This window comes from Heterodontus francisci, chromosome 23 (genome assembly GCF_036365525.1).
Source record: "Heterodontus francisci isolate sHetFra1 chromosome 23, sHetFra1.hap1, whole genome shotgun sequence".
Classification (NCBI taxonomy): Eukaryota; Metazoa; Chordata; class Chondrichthyes; order Heterodontiformes; family Heterodontidae; genus Heterodontus; species Heterodontus francisci.
In genome coordinates this window covers 5,004,216-5,026,556 of record NC_090393.1, presented here as the reverse complement: position 1 = coordinate 5,026,556, position 22,341 = coordinate 5,004,216, and the positions used below count along the sequence as shown (strand labels likewise).

The window sequence follows — 22,341 nt, the reverse complement described above, 5'->3', positions numbered from 1 at the left end:
ACAGTGTGTTTAACAGCCAGCCATCAGGTAAACGTTCCAGTTTCTAATATCACTTACACTGAAGGCATAAGAAAGAACAGGAATGACAGAGGTGGTCCCGGGAGGAAAAGAGTTTTTGAAAATGCTCAAACTGTAGTATAAGAGTCTGAAAGTTAATCTCGAGAGAGTGTAAAGATTACCGCTCGCCATGATGATGTAAGAGATCATGTGGGAGATACTCGAGAACAGATACGGTGTGGTTTTTGAAGGAGCCACACAGGTTAGTGTGGAGTGTATATAGTTGTTATGAAATAAAAATTAATGTTTAAACTTTACAGTCTAAGAACCTCTCTGGCTAGGCCCAATATGGTGGCAGCATACAGAACCAAACAAAAATGATGAACCACAGTGAGATCCTACACCCAGAAGAAAAAGTTTGAAGCAACTACCATCCTATACCCGGAAGAGAAAATTTAAAGTAACTAGCTGAAAAGAGAAAAAGAAACTGCAGACCCTAAGAGGCTGAGAGAAGCTCCATAGAATGGCTGCCTGCAAATCAATTCCATCGATTGGGTAAGTGAGAGTGCCAACAGTCGGGGAATCATGGTAAAAAGCCTTTGAAGGGCTTAAAGTAATTTTCTGAAGGCATCTGGCTAGAGAAAAATAAATGGGGAAAACCCAATCCTTCACTCAGGCTGAACGTGTGGACAAAGAGCAGAAAACTCCCAAAAAGCATCCAAACTGCCGAAAAGCACGGGAAAGTCCCGAACACAACAGGGAGACTCAATTAATGCAGCCAAGTCTGAAGAAGAAAAACCAATAACCTGCAGTTCTCGAAGAAAGGGAAAAACCCTGGAACAGTCAATTAACAGAGCAGGGAACTCTCAAACAGCTGTGTCAACTCCATTAGGCAAGCTGAATAAACGAACAAATGAAGTGCTCAAGCAAAGGGAAAAACCCTAAAACAACCTATTAAAAACAGCAGGGATTACTCAAAAGCACCTGCTATACTCCATTAAAGCAAGCTAGCCTGAAAAAAGAGTATCTAAAGGGGAACACTCTAAAAAAAAAGTCTATAAAATAAAACAATATGGATCCAAAATTGGGAATGCCGGAGAGTTTCAAAAATCAAGTGGGACCCAATCAGATTCAAACCTGGGTACTATGGAAAGAAGGTTTCTCGGATACAGGATAGCTTCTTAATTGGACAGCCGGTCTGAGGCAGAGCAAGTTAACACTTTATTATATTCATTTGGTGCAATAGCTGATGTAATTGCAAGACAATGAAACATCTGCCTAATTCGACAAAGTTTTAAAAGCTTTTGATTCTTTTTTCAACTTGTGGAGTTATAAGATTTTAGAAAGAGCAAAATTCAACAGAAGGGACCAGAAGCCAGGCAAAACAGTCGATGCTCTTATCAATGAGCTTTATAGACTTGCAGAGGGATGTGAGTATGGCGATCTTAAAGCAGAATTGATAAGCGATCGTATTGTTGTGGGCGTTGCTGATGAATCCATATCAGATTTCTTGCAGTCAACCTCTCTGGCTAGACTCAATATAGTGGCAACATACAGAACCAAACATATAACACAAACTACAATAAAAAGCCAGGAAAAAGAAAGATTGTGCTTCCAGCTATGCTTGAACATCCGGTCATAATCTGAACTGAGCAGTTGCAGCAAACCCATGTGTGAGGCTCAGTAACTTGAGCCATTATTCTGGGTGGAGATGTGTTCAGGAGGGAATGATCACTAGATGTGCATATAAACATCGAGGAGACTTGGGTGCAAAGTATCTATGAGCGTCACTAAGGTCCAAAATTCCATGATCTTTTAAGTCTGCGTGGCACCCAGGTTACACTTGTCTCCAGGCGCGAACGTGCAGGACATTCCAAACCATGTATTGATGAATTCCAGTCCGTAATAAGGGTCTCTTCCATTGATTCCTCACATCGGCCCTCACATGCTTCCTTGCTGTTCATCATTGTACCAGCAGAATTTCAAAGAAACCTCTTTCTCCAAAGAGTGGTGAGAATGTAATATGTTGATAGGATGAGATGAAGAGGGATGGGAGGAGACTCGTGTGGAGCATAAATACCAGCACAGTAGTTGGGCCGAATGGCCTGCTTCTCTGCTGTACATTCTGCGTATATCTATGTGTGGCTTCCCAGATATATTGAGGTACATTTTTAACTTGTCGTTTGGGGCATAAAACCATCCAAATTTAATTTCCATTGTTAGAAAATAGAGCAGTTTCTTTAAGAATCTCATGTATGCACTCACTTTCTGTGCAAAATCTTTTCTTTCTTTCTTCATTCGTGCATGGGTTGTGGGTGTCGCTGGCCAGGTCAGCATTTATTTCCCATCCCTAATTGCCCTTGAGAAGGTGGTGGTGAGCTGCCTTCTTGAACCGCTGCAGTCCATGTGGGGTAGGTACACCCACAGTGCTGTTAGGGAGGGAGTTCCAGGATTTTGATCCAGCGACAGTGAAGGAACGGTGATTCCAAGTCAGGATGGTGTGTAGCTTGTAGGGGAACTTGCAGGTGGTGGTGTTCCCATGTGTCTGCTGCCCATGTCCTTCTAGGTGGTAGAGGTCATGGGTTTGGAAGATGCTGTTGAAAGAGCCTTTGTGAGTTGCTGCAGTGCATCTTGTAGATGGCACACACTGCTGCCACTGTGCATCGGTGGTGGCACAGTCAGTGTTTAAGATTGTGGATGGGGTGCCAATAAAGTGGGCTGCTTTGTCCTGAATGGTGTCAATCTTCTTGAGTGTTGTTGGAGCTGCACCCATCCAGGCAAGTGGAGAGTATTCCATCACACTCCTGACTTGTGCCTTGTAGATGGTGGACAGGCTTTGGGGAGTCAGGAGGTGAGCTACTCGCCACAGGATTCCTAGCCTCTGACCTGCTCTTGTAGCCTCAATATTTATGTGACTATTCATGGGTATGGCTTCCACTGCTACTCATGGGTATGAGCGCATGGGTAAGGCTTCCACTGCTATGTCCAGACTGGCCAAGAGAGTGTGGGAAAATGGCGCACTGACACGGAACACAAAAGTCCGAGTGTATCAGGCCTGTGTCCTCAGTACCTTGCTCTACGGCAGCGAGGCCTGGACAACGTATGCCAGCCAAGAGCGACGTCTCAATTCATTCCATCTTCGCTGCCTTCGGAGAATACTTGGCATCAGGTGGCAGGACTATATCTCCAACACAGAAGTCCTTGAAGCGGCCAACACCCCCAGCTTATACACACTACTGAGTCAGCGGCGCTTGAGATGGCTTGGCCATGTGAGCCGCATGGAAGATGGCAGGATCCCCAAAGACACATTGTACAGCGAGCTCGCCACTGGTATCAGACCCACCGGCCGTCCATGTCTCCGCTATAAAGACGTCTGCAAACGCGACATGAAATCGTGTGACATTGATCACAAGTCGTGGGAGTCAGTTGCCAGCATTCGCCAGAGCTGGCGGGCAGCCATAAAGACAGGGCTAAATTGTGGCGAGTCGAAGAGACTTAGTAGTTGGCAGGAAAAAAGACAGAGGCGCAAGGGGAGAGCCAACTGTGCAACAGCCCCGACAAACAAATTTCTCTGCAGCACCTGTGGAAGAGCCTGTCACTCCAGAATTGGCCTTTATAGCCACTCCAGGCGCTGCTTCACAAACCACTGACCACCTCCAGGCGCGTATCCATTGTCTCTCGAGATAAGGAAGCCCAAAAGAAAAGAAAAAGAACTCCAGTTCAGTTTCTGGTCAATGGTGACCCCCAAGATGTTGATAGTGTGGGATTCAGCGATGGTAATGCCATTGAACATCAAGGGGAGACGGTTAGATTCTCTCTTGTTGGAGATGATCATTGCCTGGCAAAGGTGATCACTGTAGTCTGTGTTTGATTTGGTTGGTTTGTGTGTGTGATTTTTCAGAACAAAATTTGTTTTGGCACAGTCAGTATCAAGGACGAGAGGATTGTCAAAATGAACAAAAGCTCAACAAAAGCTGCACCTTGAAAAAACAGACAGTCGCAAGTTCCAAATGGCATATAGCCTTCAATGCAGCAAGTTTGTTTACAGCTTATTACACTGGCCACAGCCTGAAATAACCTTTCAAACTACTCAAAGTATCTGATCAGCATGTGATTCATGTACTGTGCAGCAAGAATAACCAAACCTGGGCCATAATTCAGATGCAGCGTATGAACCAACTCAAACTTTGTCATCTTCAGTGAAAAGTCCAGGCCACTAGATCAGAGGAGAAGGACTGAACTGTTACCTGGTCTTGTAATTTTTGTACAATTCTGATGTACAACATTAGGGAATTTAGTCCTATGTCAATTTTAACTTTTCCTTGACTACCTTAATGCATAACATCACAACATGAAAGAAGTATTTAGCTGAGCACTTGAAACGACAGAGCATACAAGGCTACAGGCCAAGTGCTGGAAAATGGGATTAGAATAGATAGGCGCTTGATGGCCGGCATGGACACGATGGGCCAAAAGGCCTGTTTCTGTGCTGTATAACTCTCCAACTCTATGGTACTTGTGTGGCATGAATGTTACTTGGGGTCATTTGTCATTTTGCTGTATGTTTTGGACCTAAGTCGAATTTCCGGCCCCAATTGTTTAACTAGAGAACACAGTTTTAAGATAATTGACAAAAGAACCAAAGGGGGAGATGAGAAGAAATTTTTTACACAGTGAGTTGTTGTGATCTGGAACGCGCTGCCTGAAAGGGCGGTGGAAGCAGATTCAATAGTTACTTTCAAAAGGGAATTGGATAAATACTTGAAAAGGAAAAGTTTACAGTGCTGCAGGGGGAGTGGGACTAATTGGATAGCTCTTTTCAAGAGCCAGCACAGGTACGATGGGTCGAATGGCCTCCTTCTCGGCTGTAAAATTCTACGATTAGACTATAGACTCATTTTGTAATTTACAGCAGATCCTCCTGGGTCATTCAATATACAATTATATTTATATCTATTACTAGTCAATTTCTGGTGACGTTGACATCACCATTAACTCAGTCAAGATCAAGTGTAGTCTTCAGATGAAGTGGGTTTACAGGATAGGGGATAATTGGACCAGACTGTAATTCTATCCCCATTTTAAAGTCACACATTAAATTATTACTTTTATACACCCATTGTATGAATTTCATCTCCACATTTATAATGGGAACTGCTTATGTAAACTTGTTACACTGTAATTACACCCTCCTACCAGTGGGGGTGCTTTAGCAATGGAATAGATAATGGAAAAGGTTGACAGGAACTATAATGTTTAACACTGTTTAATGCATTCTCGGGATGTGGGCGTCGCTGGCAAGGCAACCATTTATTACCCATCCCTAGCTGCCCTGATCTGTCTGAGGAGCTTGCTGGGCAGTTAAGAGTTAACCACATTGACGTGGGGTCTGCAGTCACATAAAGAACAGAGCAGATTATGACGGGACGTTTCCTTCCCTAAAGGACATTAATGAACCAGTTGGGTTTTTGCGATAATCTGACAGTTTCACGGTCATTTTTACTGAGACTCGCTTTTTATTTCCATGTTTTTGAAACTGAATTCCAATTCTCAGACACGCTATGATGGGATTTAAACTCACATTCTCTGGATTACTTGCCTATTAAACGATGATAAATAGATGTGGTTTTAGAGGATATCAAGCTGAACAAAATAATTTAGCATCTGGTATGTTCACGGAAATCCCAACTGAGAAATGTTAATTAAAATGAAGAGAACATTGGAATATTTTTTCTCTTCTCCTTAAAGCAGTGCATCACACTGGGGTGCAGTTCCGTTGTACACCTAGAGAACGTGTGTATCAAAATATAGATTCCAGAGCTACACAGAGGCCTGATCCTTTCCTCAGTCACCATGCACACACCTGTACCTGCCAGCAGTCTTCAGGATTTATTAGAGTGGGAACTTTGGCTGATTTCTTCATGGCCTACCAAAGGACTACTGAAACCTTTAACCTTCCATTACCCTTCCTTACAGCCACCCAGCTGAGATCATCAACAACAATTTGAATTTATATAGCACCTTTAAGGTAATAAAACATCCCAAGGTCCTTCACAGGCACATAATCAGGCAAAGGTTGACACTGAGCCTCGTAAGGAGATACTAGAATAGATGAGCTAAAGCTTGTTCAAAGAGGTAGATTTTAAGAAGCGACTTAAAGGAGGAGAGAGGTGGAGAGGTTTAGGGAGGGAATTCCAGAGCTTAGGGCCCAGGCAGCTGAAGGCACAGCCGCCAATGGTGGAGCGATTAAAACTGGGGATGTTCAAGAGATCAGAGCTGGAGAAGCGCAGAGATCTCGGAAGGTGTGGGGCTGGGAAAGGTTAGAGATCGGGAAATGTGAGGCCATGGAGGGATTTGAACATGAGAATAAGAATTTAAATCTGAGGCTTTGTGAATCTGGGAGCCAGTGTAGGTCAGTGAGCACAGTGGGTGATGGGTGAACAGGACTTGGTGTGAGTTAGGATACAGTCAGCTGAGTTTTAGATGAGTTTAAGTTTCTGGAGGGTGGACGATGGGAAGCCTGTCAGGAGAATGTTGGAATAGTCAAGCTTGGAGGTAACAAAAGCATTGGTGAGGATTCTAGCAGCAGATGACTTGAAGCAGGGGTGCAGAGGAGTGATCTTACAGAGGTCTTTGTGATGGAGGGGATCAAATAGGATGCCGGGATTGTGAACAGTCTGGTTCAGCCTCAGACAGTGGCCGCAGAGAGGAATGGAGTCGGTTGCTAGGCGCAGTGGTTAGCACCGCAGCCTCACAGCTCCAGCGACCCGGGTTCAATTCTGGGGTACTGCCTGTGTGGAGTTTGCAAGTTCTCCCTGTGTCTGCGTGGGTTTTCTCCGGGTGCTCCGGTTTCCTCCCACAAGCCAAAAGACTTGCAGGTTGGTAGGTAAATTGGCCATTATAAATTGCCCATAGTATAGGTAGGTGGTAGGGAAATATAGGGACAGGTGGGGATGTGGTAGGAATATGGGATTAGTGTAGGATTAGTATAAATGGGTGGCTGATGGTCGGCACAGACTCGGTGGGCCGAAGGGCCTGTTTTAGTGCTGTATCTCTAAACTAAACTAAACTAAAGAGACGGAAATGTGAATTGTAAGTTTAAAAAAAAAGGGTGGCACAGTGGCGCAGTAGTTAGCACCGCAGCCTCACAGCTCCAGGGACCCGGGTTCGATTCTGGGTACTGCCTGTGCGGAGTTTCCAAGTTCTCCCTGTGACCGCGTGGGTTCTCGCTGGGTGCTCCGGTTTCCTCCCACAGCCAAAGAAAACTTGCGGGTTGATAGGTAAATTGGCCATTGTAAATTGCCCCTAGTGTAGGTAGGTGGTAGGGAATATAGGATTACTGTAGGGTTAGTATAAATGGGTGGTTCTTGGTCGGCACAGACCCGGTGGGCCAAAGGGCCTGTTTCAGTGCTGTATCTCTAAAAAAAAAAGAAACAGAGTGGATAGTCAGAAGCTTTTCCCCAGGGTGGAAGAGTCAGTTACTAGGGGACATAGGTTTAAGGTGCGAGGGCCAAAGTTTCGAGGGGATGTGCGAGGCAGGTTTTTTACACAGAGGGTGGTGAGTGCCTGGAACTTGCTGCCGGGGGAGGTGGCGGAAGCAGGTACAATAGCGACATTTAAGAGGCGTCTTGACAAATACACGAATAGGATGGGAATAGAGGGATACGGACCCCGGAAGTGCAGAAGGTTTTAGTTTAGGCAGGCATCAAGATCGGCGCAGGCTTGGAGGGCCGAATGGCCTGTTCCTGTGCTGTACTGTTCTTTGCTCTTTGAAACAGAGGTTGTGACAGGACCAAAGACAATGGCTTCCATCTTCCCAATATTTAATTGGAGGGAATTGCAGATCATCCAAGACTGGATATCGGGGACAAGCAGCGTAACAACACAAAGCCAGTGAAGGCACTGAGAGAGATGGTGGGAGTCATCAGTGTAATGAGTTACCACTTAACACTTACACAAAAGCAAAATGCTGCAGATGCTGGAAATCTGAAATAAAAACAGAAAATGCTGGAAATACTCTGCAGGTCTGGCAGCATCTGTGGAGAGAGAAGCAGAGTTAACGTTTCAGGTCAGATGAAAGGTCACAGACCTGAAACGTTAACTCTGCTTCTCTCTCTACAGATGCTGCCTGATCTGCTGAGTATTTCCAGCACTTTCTGTTTTTATACCATTTAACGCTTAGTGATTTTAGTATTTATTATTAGCAGGGCTCCTTATAGTCAATGACTGCTATCAAATTCCTCCCCATCCTTTTTTTACTCAACTCTTTATTCACCCAGTTCTGCCTGTTACAAAGCCTAGTGAAAACAAATCCCTGTTTCAAATCTGACACTAATCTTCTAATTCCCCATTCATTTGCAACCTGCATTTCACACTTCATTTGCTAAACAGGTGTCTATCCAAATTGATCACCTCTTCTTAATCAGCCAGCTTTTTGGAATCCATATGGAATTAAAGAGTTTGTGTAAAACCAGATAATTGAGGAACTGGGATCAATGGGTTAGATAATTAACTCGCCAGCCTGTCAGGTAATGTGTGTGAGAAGTAAAATGCAGTGGGATTACAAAACCACAAAATATGATCTGTGCTCACGCTGTGTGGGAACTGATTCTTCTTGTAACAATTTGCTTGTATCAAAATCATAACACATTCTTTATGGTGGAAGAGTCGAGAACCAGAGACACCGATTTAACGTAATTGGCAAAAGAAGCAATGGCAACATGAGGAAAATCTCTTTTACACAGCGAGTGGTTAGGATCTGGAATGCACTGCCAGAGACTGTGGTGGAGGTAGATTCAATCAAGGCTTTCAAAAGAGACCTGGACAATTATCTGAAGACAAAAAAATTTGCAGGGCTGTGGGGAAAAGGCAGGGGAGTGGGACTAGGTGAGTTGCTGTTGCCGAGAACTGGCACAGACACAATGGGCTTCATGGCCTCCTTCTGTGCTGTGACCATTCTATGATTCTATAAACATGCTTACAGTTTTGCTATGGCACATAGCACCATGGAAATTGAAAGGTTTAGTGTCAGTGGGTAGCTCCCTTTTTCACCTCTGAAGATTGTGGGTTCAAGTCCTACTCTAGAGACTTGAGCACAAAATCCAGGCTGACACTCCGGAGCAGTACTGAGGGACTGAGCAGCACTGTCGGAGGTGCCATCTTTCGGATGAAACTTTAAACCAAGGCCCCATCTGCCCTCTCAGGTGGGTGTTAAAGATCCCATGGTCACTATTTTGAAGTAGAGCAGAGGAGTTTTCCCTGGTATCCTGACCAATATTTATCCCTCAATCAACGTCACAAAAAATAGATTATCTGGGCATTTTCACATTGCTGTGTGTGGGAGCTTGCTATGCACACGATTGGTTTCTGCATTTCAGAAAAGTACTTCATTGGCTGTCAAGCGCTTTGGGACATCCTGAGGTGGTAAAAGGTGCTAGAGAAATGTAATTTCTTTCCAGCTTTTCTTTGAGCCAGTGGGAGAAAGGTGCTAATTTCTTTTTTGGGGATTGACGAGACAAAAGACAAATCGACAGCGGGAATTTCCTCCGGGTTTCTCCCGCTCCATAATACCGTTGGAGGATCACCACAAACCAAGTTCACAAATGGGATTTCTGTCTGAGTTAAGGGATCAGAACGGGAGCAGTCCAGTTCATTGGGTTCAGGTTTGGAAGCACAGGAGTTTGGATTAACCCTGGAAATTAGCAAGCGTGTAAGTTGCAATGAAGAATTCCTCGTAGACCCAAAACCCTTCAGGGTAATAATGGACTTTGGATTAATAATGTGGTTAATCCCCTGAATTCACTTGTCCAAACTCATTGATGATGTGCCTCTCAAGTGCCTGCAGCTAACATCCATATCTTGTATGGCTCTCGTCTCCGCTCCCTGAAATCCAAGAGACGCAGACTTGAACAAATATGGCAGACAACTGGTTTAGCCATTTACCGCCAGATCTGGCTGGACCACATAAAGTACTATTGGGTCACGCTCTCATCTGCTAAAACTGCTCATTATTCATCTCACTGCTCCCAGGATCATTGTGGAATGCAAAGAGAGATTGAGGAGCCAGGGCCTTTATTCTCTACAGTCTAGAAAAACAAGAGGTGATCTCATTGAAACATACAATATTCTTACAGGGCTCGACAGGGTAGATGCAGGAAGGATGTTTCCCCTGGCTGGTGAGTCTAGAACCAGGGGACACAGTCTCAGAATAACAGGTCGGCCATTCAGGACTGAGATAAGGAGGAATTTCTTCACTCAGAGGGTGGCAAATCTTTGGAATTCACTACCCCAGAGGGTGGTGGAGGCTCAGTCATTGAGTATGTTCAAGACAGAGATCGAAAGATTTCTAGATATTAAAGATATCAAGGGATATGGGGATAGTGCAGGGAAAATGGCGTTGAGGTAGAAGATCAGCCATGATCTAGTTGAATAGCAGAGCAGGCTCAAGGGGCCGAATGGCCTACTCCTACTCCTATTTCCTATGTTCCTATGTTCATTATTAATGTGTACATGGGAAAAACATTATCAGGATGTGCCGCAAAACCATTTTCTTTGCGTTCCAATTTGAAAGTCTATTTCTTCCTGTAGTTACCATCGCAATAAATACTGACCAATAACTGTATTGTTTGTATACCACTGTTCTACAGTGTTGCATTAAATAACAAGCAATTAATGCAATCTGTTTGCTCCAAGTACTTGCTCATTACTTTACCAAAGTTTACTGTAACGCAAAATCTCAACATTTTTGGAGGCTCTACCTTTATACTATACAAGGGGCTGCACGTACATATCCTTGTCATAAAAGCAAATGTTGCAGATGCTAGAAATCTGAAATAAAATCAGAAAATGTCTGGCAGCATCTGTGGAGCAAGAAACAGAATTAGCGTTTCAGGTTCTGATGAAAGGTCACAGAGCTGAAATGTTAACTAGATATCTTTGACCCTGTCTCTTCGTCATTAATCCAGCCCCCGGAGCTGACTCTGTGTTAGCTGATTTCAAAGATGCTGTGGCCTACTTCACCCTCTCTTGGTTAGTTTGTTCCTCTCAAGAATGCAGAGGCCAATCTTTATCTACTTCAGACCTTGTGGGCCTCTATAGTTCTGACTGCCTTAACATTCAGTGCTGTCGTATGCAGGTGTCTTAGCAACTGTGCCTCTGATCTCAGCGTCCGCTTCTCATGACTCAGCTCATTTTGTGCACACACACACACACACACACACACACACACACACACACACACACACACACACACACACACACACACACACACACACACACACACACACACACACACACACACACACTCCCTCTAGTACCAATCATTCCCACCCCCACCCCTGGCCAAAGCTAAGTGAGATGGGATTCTTGACCATGTTCAGCGTTCAACCATTCTTTTTAAAATCTTCAAACTCTGTTTACAAATTCTCATCTTCTCATTTGTCTGGTGTTCCCAAAATGCAAATTTCCATCACTTTTTCCTGACACAGCCATCAGATAAACACCATCCAGCTACAGGATTTCATTATAACCTTTTAATTAAACAGAAACTATTTCAGTGCCACGATTGGAACGACCTCAGCAAAATAAAAGTGCAAGTTCAATCATAAATACAATTATTCTAATAGTTAAAGGTAATTATACCTTTCCCTGCTCCTCACAACCAGGACCAGGTTCAGTTATAACAAGCTTGTAATCTGTACATTATTCAGCTGATATTTATAAACCAGAATGGTCCTTGTTCAAATTTCCGACTTTCTTCTAGCTACAGAACCTGATAGAGGTGAATTCTCAACTGACCTTTGCTCATTCATCGAGTGTCCAAACTCGGTACAGTTAAGCAATGCCTCCTCCTTCACTAAACAGCGACTCAATCACACACAGTGTCGCCTGTCTTGTTCCATCTCTTCATGGCAGTCATGCTCAACAACCACTACTTCTATTCATATAGCACCTTTAACACTGTAAAACATCCCAAGGTGCTTCACAGGAACGTTATCAAAATAAAATCTGGCACTGAGCCACATAAGGAGACAGTAGGATCGGTGACCAAAAGCTTGGTCAAAGTGTTTTAAGCTGGGTCTTAAAGGAGGAGAGAGAGGCGGAGCAGTTTAGGGAGGGAATTCCAGAGCTTCGGGTCCAGGCAGCTGAAGTCAGAGATGTGCAAGAGGCCAGAATTGGAGGAGCGCAGAGATCTCGGAGCGTTGTAGGGCTGGAGGAGGTTGTTACAGAGATAGGGAGGGGTGAGGCAATGGAGGGATTTGAAAGCAAGGATGTGAATTTTAAAATCGAGACATTGCCAGACTGGGAGCCAGTGTGCATCATACAAACCATTGGCTGGACTGCAGCTAGAATGTTGAGGGTTGAATTTTTCAAATTAATGGAAGAGAATTTCGGGCAGGTAAGAATCGCCCCTTATGAGTCCACAGGGACTCTGGGTGTAACTTTAACCAAACAGCTGATGGAAGCTGGTGCAATATTTGCTCAATTTTACTTTAAGATTTGATTAAATGATTCTCTCTGTGATTTTTTTCACTACCAGATCTGCACCAAATATTTTTCCTCCAAGACTGTTTGTGGTTCCAGCCCCATCAAGAACAGCAGTGTGTGAGGATGAAGCTTGGCAGCAATGGCAGTATCTAATCAGTCATCACAGCACAGATATAATTAAACATTTCAATAGGTCACCCCTCAGTCTGCTATTCGTGTGGGAATACCAGCCTAGTCTACACAACCCGTCCACATAATTTAACCTTCTAAGCCCGGTTACACTCTGTGGGCCTCATCCTAACTCCTTCCGGAGCTGGGATCGTTCCCAGCCACGAGTTCAAACTAGGGATTTGAACCCTCCAGGAATGGCCTGAAGTCTCCAGCAATTGAAGATTAATCTGGGGCGGCACAGTGGTTAGCACCGCAGCCTCACAGCTCCAGGGACCCGGGTTCGATTCTGGGTACTGCCTGTGCGGAGTTTGTAAGTTCTCCCTGTGTCTGCGTGGGATTTCGCCGGGTGCTCCGGTTTCCTCCCACAGCCAAAGACTTGCAGGTGATAGGTAAATTGGCTGTTGTAAATTGCTCCTAGTGTAGGGAGGTGATAGGGAATATGGGATTACTGTCGGGTTAGTATAAATGGGTGGTTGTTGGTCGGCACAGACTCGGTGGGCCGAATGGCCTGTTTCAGTGCTGTATCTCTAAATAAATAAAAATCTCCAGGGCACTGGAGCAAGCAAAAATCCAGGAGAAACATTATAAGGACCATTAAAAACATTGGGGTTACTTTTGTTTTCTTTGGACTGTTCTAGAAACACTGAAGATGGGAAAAATTATTACATTGACCGTCAGACAAGAATCATCCAATCAGCTTTCCATCCAGCCACGAGAAGGAGGGGCAGCACGAGGATGAATGCGTCAGGTGACCAATGGTAGAAGTATGGGGGTGGGGCTGTTGGTCATGTGATTAAACCTCCAGGAATACATCCAGCTAGAGTTGGCAACACTTAGTCTGTGCTGGCAGACTGGCACAAACCAGTTTCTAGACCTCAGAATTGAACAGGAAGGCAGAAATGGCATCTGTGCACTGGGTTCTATGAATCCCCCTAGCTTTACCAACACTTCACTCGAAGAGGACATCTGACAGGTAGATTTTAACTCTCAAGTGGCTGGCGGACAATGCAGCAGGCAGATCATCCATCACTCCCCTGGGAGGCCCATGGCCAATGCTGGGACTCATTAACATGCCTGCACTGAGCTACACACCCACATTACTGAACATGCTACCAAGGCTTAAAGAGTTTATTAATAAGGACATGTTACATAGAGTTCCTCAGGGTAGTGTCCTAGGCCCAACCAGCTTCAGCTGCTTCATCAATGACCTTCCTTCAATCATAAGGTCAGAAGTGGGGATGTTCGCTGATGATTGCACAATGTTCAGCACCATTCATGACTCCTCAGATACTTAAACAATCCGTGTAGAAATGCAGCAAGACCTGGACAATATCCAGGTTTGGGCTGATAAGTGGCAAGTAACATTCGTGCCACACAAGTGCCAGGCAATGACCATCTCCAACAAGAGAGAATCTAACCATCTCCCTGTGACATTCAATGGCATTACCATCGCTGAATCCCCCACTATCAACATCCTGGGGGTTACCATTGACCAGAAACTGAACTGGAGTAGCCATATAAATACCGTGGCTACAAGAGCAGGTCAGAGGCTAGGAATCCAGCGGCGAGTAACTCACCTCCTGACTCCCCAAAACCTGTCCACCATCTACAAGGCACAAGTCAGGAGTGTGATGGAATACTTTCCACTTGCCTGGATAGGTGCAGCTCCAACAACACTCAAGAAACTTGACACCATGCAGGACAAAGCAGCCCGTTTGATTGGCACCCCATCCACAAACATTCACTCCCTCTACCACTGACACACAATGGCAGCAGTGTGTACCATCTACAAGATGCACTGCAGCAATGCACCAAGGCTCCTTAGACAGCACCTTCCAAACCCATGACTCTACCACCTAGAAGGACAAGGGCAGCAAATGCATGGGAACACCACCACCTGCAAGTTCCCACCCAAGTCACACACCATCCTGATTTGGAACTATATCGCCGTTCCTTCACTGTCGCTGGGTCAGAATCCTGGAACTCACTTCCTAACAGCACTGTGGGCGTACCTACCCCACATGGACTGCAGCAGTTCAAAAGGCACCTTCTCAAGGACAATTAGGAATGGGCAACAAATGCTGGCCTTGCCAGTGACGCCCACATCCCCATAAAACGAATAAAAAAAGACCAAGCTTGTTTTCCCTTGATAATAAAAAATTGAAGGGTGACCTAATTGAGGTGTTTAAAATGATTAAAGGATCTGATTGGGTAAACAGAGAGAAACTAGCGGTGGGTGTGTCAAGGGGGCTTAATCTAGATAGTTTCAGAGTGAAATCAGGAAGCATCTCATCACACAAAGGGTAGTGGAAATCTGGAACTTTCTCCCTAAAAAAACTGTAAATGCTGGGGTCAACTGCAGCTGTCCAACAGTGATTGGTAGATTTTGTTGAGTAAGGGGATCAAGGGAGCTGGAGCAAAGGCGGACAAATGGATTTAAGATACAGATCAGCTGAATGGCGGTGCAGGCATGAGGGGCTGAATGGCCTCTTCCTGTTCCTTAACCCCATAACGACAAAGAGCTTTGCCACAACAGAAGATAATGAGGAAAAACATGTTTGAAAGTTTATTTCTATTTGCTACCTTTAATTTGGAAAATGAAAAGCTTTGCCAGCAGCTTTTATGGACTATTGATTCACCTGAACTGCAAGGTATAATTACAAGCCTGCTACAAAACTGTTATAATTATCAAACAAAGCATTAAAATTCCCATTCCTCTATAAACACAGCCGCTGCAATAGTTTTTTGTGCCATTATTCAATCAACTCAATTTCATCAAAGATTCCTTATTACCACTTTGTAATTGTGTTCTTGTAGACAGGTTTTTGGTCTCTCAGGGAATCAAGGGATATGGGGAGTGGGCAGGAAAGTGGAATTGAAGCCTAAGACCAGCCATGATCATTTTGAATGGCGGAGCAGGCCATAGGGTCTACTCCTGCTCCGATTTCTTGTGTTCTTGTGTTTCCTTAATTAGTTTCACAATGAATTTTTTAAATGACAATTGAATAAATTTAATGTTAAATGTATATTGTTAGGGGGACAAGTGGGGCCGCTGATTGTCCTCAATTTGTAATTGCATGATGCCTTCATTATTGTCCACTCATGTTATTCAAACCTTTTTTCAAGATTGAGCCAGCAACGCATTCAACGTAAAACAATTACCTGCAATCAACTTCTCACACGTGCAAAGATTTAACAGAGATGTTCAAAAGTGTGAGGGGGTTCTGATAGAATAAAGAGGGAGAAACTGTTTCCAGTGGCAGGAGGGTCAGTAACCAGAGGATACAGATATAAGGAATGGCAAAGAAACCGGAGGGGAGATGAGAAGTTTCCAATAACGCAGTGAGTCGTTGTGATCTGGAATGCACTGCCTGAAAGGGCGGTGGAAGCAGATTCAATAGTGACTTTCAAAAAGGAATGGGATCTCTACTTAAATGGAGAAACTTCCAGGGCTATGGGGAAAGAGTGGTCTCCTGTGCTGTATGCTTCTGTAAGTAACAGAATTAGTTCAGATTTGATTCTCAATGGATAGTGCTTTTATCAGGATCACGTCAAGTACTGTTTCAATGTTGACACTGAATTTTAATCTGTACTGTCAACTTCATTTTTATTGATGGGGTCTGAGGCAGCTGTGTTGTGAATTAAAGTGATTTGTCACCCTTCCTGGCAAAAGAGAATATCTCGAAATCAACCAACAGCACAGGGAGTGAGATCATCTCTCATGTATGATAATTAGTTTTACTCCATGGCTGGTAGTTTTTCCTAATTCCTCACAGCTCATTGGTTTTAAATGTGCACAAGCATTTATCATTAGGAGAGTAATAGGTGATTTTCCAACTCAATGGATAATGATAAGAATATAACTGCTAAAGCATTTATGATTTTTCTGGTTTTCGATGAGTGAAATCTAACAACCGGGGCAGAGATGCACAGACTTACTTGAATGCATTTGCATCTCCATGTATCTTGTAGTTGTCCGTACTGATTCTTGAAATAATCCTCGTCACTGCAATGAGAATGCCAATGTTCACCTAAAGCCAACAGAATCAACACAAGTTTAGATTAATATCATCAGCCCCACACGGTTCAAACAGCATTGTCAGCTGTCACTCAGTGGTAGCATTCTTGCCTCTGAGTCAGGGGCCACAGAAGGAGCATTCATGCCTCAGTCCCTGTCACGATTCATCTAGTCTGTGAATCCTTCGACAACACTACACCCAACTTTCCGTTACCCTGAGCCTGAGCCTGTTTGAAACAGGGGCAAGGGAAGGTGTAGCAACATGGTGAGAAGAAGCCTCTGCGTCAGTCTTACAACCTCAGTGACACTGTTAACATTAAAATACGAGATATGAACCCCAGACCAATTTAAAAATGACACAAGATTTCATGTTTTCAGACTTTTATTATAACAACTAAACAAAAGAAATCCATATTAACTAAAAAATACTTTGTAAGTAGCTGAAATTCCAAACTGCAAGCAAAGGTATTTTCTTTACTTATGAAAATACTTGAAATCCTCACACCGCACTTAGACGTTACACAGTCCGTTTTGATGGCAAAATCTTTGCGGTTAAAAGTCCCAAACCCCTCCCAGTTGCAATGGGTTGGATCTCCCAGACCTTTCTCCAAGTCAATATCCCCTTTGTTCACTTCTGCGAGCACTTTCGACCTGAATGACCCGGGGGTTACCATTGACCATAAACTGAACTGGAGTAGCCATATAAATACCGTGGCTACAAGAGCAGGTCAGAGACTGGGAATCCTGCGGCGAGTAGCTCACCTTCTGATTCCCCAAAGCCTGTCCACCATCTACAAGGCACAAGTCAGGAGTGTGATGGAATACTCTCCACTTGCCTGGATGAGTGCAGCTTCAACAACGTTCAGGAATCTCAACACCATCTAGGACAAAGCAGCCCGCTTGATCAGCATTTCATCCACCACCTCAAACATTCACTCCCTCCACCACCAACATACAGTGGCAGCAGTGTGTACCATCTACAAAATGCACTGCAGCAACTCACCAAGGCTCCTTCAACCGCACCTTCCAAACCCTTGATCTCTACCACCTAGAAGGACAAGGGCAGCAGATACATGGGAACACCACCACCTGCAAGTTTCCCTCCAAGTCACACACCATCCTGACTTGGAACTATATCGCCGTTCCTTCACTGTCGCTGTGGCAAAATCCTGGACCTCCATTCCTAACAGCACTGTGGGTGTACCCGCACCACATGGACTGCAGCAGTTCAAGAGGGCAGCTCATCACCACCTTCTCAAGGGCAATTTGGGAATTGCCAGAAACATTCACATCCCATGAAATGAATAAAGAAAAGACAATTACTGATGATCCTCTTGGGCTTGTACTTCTCCACAAACCTCGATTTTCAAAACAGGTTTAAGACTTTGCAGCCTTTGCTGTGTCAGTATTCTCTAAGAGCAGGCGTTCCCTCTCTTGCTCTCTCTCGAGGTTGCCACCGCTGGTTGTCTTCCTTTCTTACAGCCTGCTCTGAGGCTGCCACTGCTGGTCTCCTGTACAGCCTGTCTGCCTTCAGAAAATCTGTTAAATCTATCAATAGCCCATTGTCCTTTTCCAATATACAAAGTCCAGAAGTCTGGTTTCACAGAGCCACCTGGGCCTTCTTTTGTTTCCAGGTGTTAACAGCTGCCTGGTACATTTGCATTTTCAGAATCACTGACTCCTTGATTACAATCCAAAAGTCAGGGAGTGTGAAACCCATTGTTCTATATGTGTTACCCCTGCAGTCTCTGTTTTTCAAAAAAAAGTCTTTGATCTGTGTTTTCTGTTGTCCTGATAGCCAAGATTTCTGTATTGTCATTAAGTAGAGTGGATGTAAGGTCACTTGACTTCTCAGACTCCACCTTAAACTTTTAAAAATCACAGTTTTAACAATATAATCATGTTACAAAGTCCACCGTTCATAACAGTCAGAAGGTTGTAGATTCAAGCCCCACTCTAGGTACTTGAGCACATAATCCAGACTGACACTCCCAGTACCAGTACTGAGGGAGTGCTGCCCAGTCAGAGGTGCCATCTTTCAGTTGAGGTGTTAAACCAAGACTCCATCTGCCCTCTCAGGTGGGCATAAATGATCCCCTGGCAAGGGAGAAGGGGAGTTCTCCCCAGTGTCCTGGCCAACATTTACCCTTCAACTAGCATCAGTAAAAACTGATGATCTGGTCATTTTCACATTGCTGTTTGTGGGAGCTTGCTGTGCACAAATTGGCTGCTATTTTTCCTACATTACAACAATAGTATAAATGGGTGGTTATTGGTCGGCATGGACTCGGTGGGCCGAAGGGCCTGTTTCAGTGCTGTATCTCTAAATAAAATGAATAAATAAAATAAAATCAAATAAATAATGACTGCAAAAGTAGTTAATTGGCTGTGAAACACTTTAGGATGTCCCGAGGTCATGAAAGGCGCTATATAAATGCAAATCTTTCCTTTATAAATTCTTTCTATGTTTGGAAAAGTGTTTTAATTTGCAATTCAACACAAATATGTCTGAAATATCCAACATTTATGGAAGTGGTCTCATTATTTTTGGGCAGGTAAACATCTAACAGGAGGTTGCATAAATAATTTTGACCATTACAAACCATTCACGCAAAAAAAGAACTTGCATTTATATCGCATCTTTCACATCCTCAAAATGTCCCAAAGTCCTTTACATCCAAAGAGTTACTTTTGAAATGTAGTCACTGCTGTTTTGTAGGCAAACACAGCAGTCAATTTGAGCACAGCAAGCTCCCAGAAATAGCAATGAAATAAATAACTAGTTAATCTGCCTTGGTGATGATAAGACTGGTTAGGATGCCTCTACTGCTCATCAAAAAGGATTGTTTACAGCCATCTGAACAGGCAGGACCTGGTTTAATATCTCGTTCAGAAGATGGCATCTCCCTTAGTTCCACACTGGTGCCAGCCTAGATTATGGGCTAAAATGTCAGCACAGTAATTTTAAAACTGTTCCCATTAACTAATGGTGCAAGGACCTGGGGGACACTGACTGAAAGCTTTGGGCAAAAGATGCAGGGGGGATGTGAGGAAGCACTTTCTTACGCAGCGAGTGGTAATGACCTGGAACTCGCTGCCCCTGAGGGTGGTGGAAGTGGAGACGATCAATGACTTCAAGAGGAAGTTGGATGGCCATCTGAGAGAAATAGACTTGCAGGGCTACAGGGATCGAGCTGAGGAGTGGGACTGACCGCGTAGCTCTGTGGAGAACTGGCATGGGTTCGATGGGCCGAATGGCCTCCTTCTGTGCTGTAAATGACTCTATGACTCTATGGCTCTAAAAGTCTAACAAACATGGTTACATTTTGAAAAAACATAATGAAATGAAAGGCTAACCCCACAATGGATGTTTAGGTCAACTCAGTATTACATCTTAAATAACACAAAATGAAGAACACAACTTTTATGTAGCAACGATCAATATTTGTTTCAGAAAATACATATTGCATTAGCTCAGTTTGAGAGGACCGATACAATTCCTGCTTGTGTCCAGTTTGTTGTTTTAGCCCTAATCCCAAAAGACCATAGGCATCTCTCCCTATTAGACAGACAGTTGGTGACGTATAGCTTGAGGGTCCCCACTCCTCAAGCATAGGGCAAGGCAGGAGTCAGACCTCCATGAACTACCACAGCTGGTACGGGGATTGAACCCACACTGTTAATATCCTTTTATATCAGCCACTAGCCGTCTAAGCTAACCAACCTTGCATACAGTAGGTGATGAGATTAGCTGACTGTATCTCACCTACCCTTTCTCGACAACAATCCCAAGTAATTTAATTGCTTGGTCTGACTTTATTTTGAGAGGCTGGAGGTTTGATAGTTTATCACTAGGAGGAGTGGATCCAAGCCACACATACTGTGGCTTTCTACAGAACAAGTTTTTGCCACAATAGCGACATGAAAGGAAAATGTATTTGCATAAACACTATTCTGTGACAGTGCAGCACTGACAGAGTTGTCACAAATTGTTGCGTATTAAGTGCCCACAAGTAATCAAATGAAACAATTCTGAAAATCATTAGAATTGTAGAAAATTATAACATCAAGAGAATCCCATTCAAACCATCATGCCTGTGCTGGTTCTTTGAAAGAGCTATCCAATTAATCCCACTCCCCTCCTCTTTCTCCATAGCCCTGCAACTTTTTCCCCCTTCAATATATATAGATATATCTCCAATTCCCTTTTGAAAGTTATTATTGAATCTGCTTCCACCGCCCTTTCAGGCAGTGCGTTCCAGATCACAACTCACTGGGTAAAAAAGTGCTCCTCAACTTCCCTCTGGTTCTTTAGCCAATCACCTTAAATCTGTGTCCTCTGGTTACTGACCCTCCTGCCAGAGTAAATAAGGAGAAACTGTTTTCACTATCAAAACCCTTCATGATTTTGAATGCCTCCATTAAAACTCCCAATGGGGAACAAAGGTGGGTGATTGGAGTTGAGGTACAGATCAATGATCTAATTGACTGGTGGAACCGACTTAACAACAACAACTTTCATTTACATAGCACCATTAATGTAGTAACATGTCCCAAGGTGCTTCACAGAAGTGCTATCAGACAAAATTTCACACTAAGTCGTGTTAGGAGATATTAGGACAGGTGACCAAACATTCGGTCAAAGAGGTAGATTTTAAGGAGCATTTTAAAGGAGGAGAGAGAGGCGGAGAGGTTTAGGGAGAGAATTCCAGAGCTGAGGGCCCAGGCACGGTCGCCAAAGGTGGAGTAACGAAAATCAGGGATACACAAGAGACCATAATTGGAGGAGTGCAGAGGTCTCAAGGGCCTGAGTGGCTTCCTCCTGTTCCTGTGATACAGGTGATAAGGTTGAATGAAGGAGCTGCATTAGAAGAAGTGAAAATCCAGGAGTAAATCAAATGTTTGCCTTTAGAATGGGTGCATTCACAGGTTAGAGTACTGGGACAGAAAGAATGTGGGTTGACATCTGTCCACAGCATCTTTAAAATCAGCCTGCCTGGCCGGTGAGATTACCTTTGTGGCGTTGATGGTCCTGGTTCTGGTTACATTCGGGAAACTCCACCCTCACCCTGCCAAAGTTCGCTACCACCAAAAGCAACTGATGCCTTTCTCAATTAATCATTTTAAATCTGCGAGCCATAGAGTTTTGCTACACAAGAGTATAAAGGATATGAAGCCTAGGCGGGTGGATAGAGTTAAATTACAGATCAGTCATGGAAATCTCACTGGATGGTGGAATAGCCTCAAGGGGCTGAATGACCTCCACCTATTCCTATGACCTCTAAAGCTGGCTTTTTCTTATCATTTTATTACAGTAGAATCTGATTGCATTGTGATACTTAGACGTGAGTGTGACTGCGAGAGACGACTGCTTTCACCCATTCAAGGCAGACCCTTTGCCATCTGTAGTGATACACTGTTTGATATCCCAATAATTGCAGCAAAGCTAAAAGGGCAGCAAATTACAACACAAAGGCAAGTGGAGATGTTAATCTTTAGAGGGCAGCAGAATTTTTCTGCAGCAGAATGAAACGTGAGATAAGATTATCCTTTACTTTATTAAAAGTTATAGGTGCACTTACAGCCTAGATGTGCTCACTGAGCTTTATAAACACAGGGAGTCTGCCAATGGAGGAGCTACATGAGGCCCGAGGCAATAATGTGGAGTG

At 44.0% G+C, this 22,341-nt stretch overlaps 1 protein-coding gene across 4 annotated transcripts in view; it reads right to left on the bottom strand.

Moving 5' to 3' along the window:
* Window positions 1-22,341, bottom strand: part of adgrd1 (adhesion G protein-coupled receptor D1) — a 249,766-nt gene that overhangs the window by 32,649 nt on the left and 194,776 nt on the right. For all 4 annotated transcript variants that reach the window (XM_068054587.1, XM_068054590.1, XM_068054586.1 and 1 more), the window contains one exon: window positions 16,594-16,685. In XM_068054587.1, coding sequence (XP_067910688.1) covers window positions 16,594-16,685 — 92 coding nt within the window. The remainder of the gene's footprint in view (window positions 1-16,593; window positions 16,686-22,341) is intronic.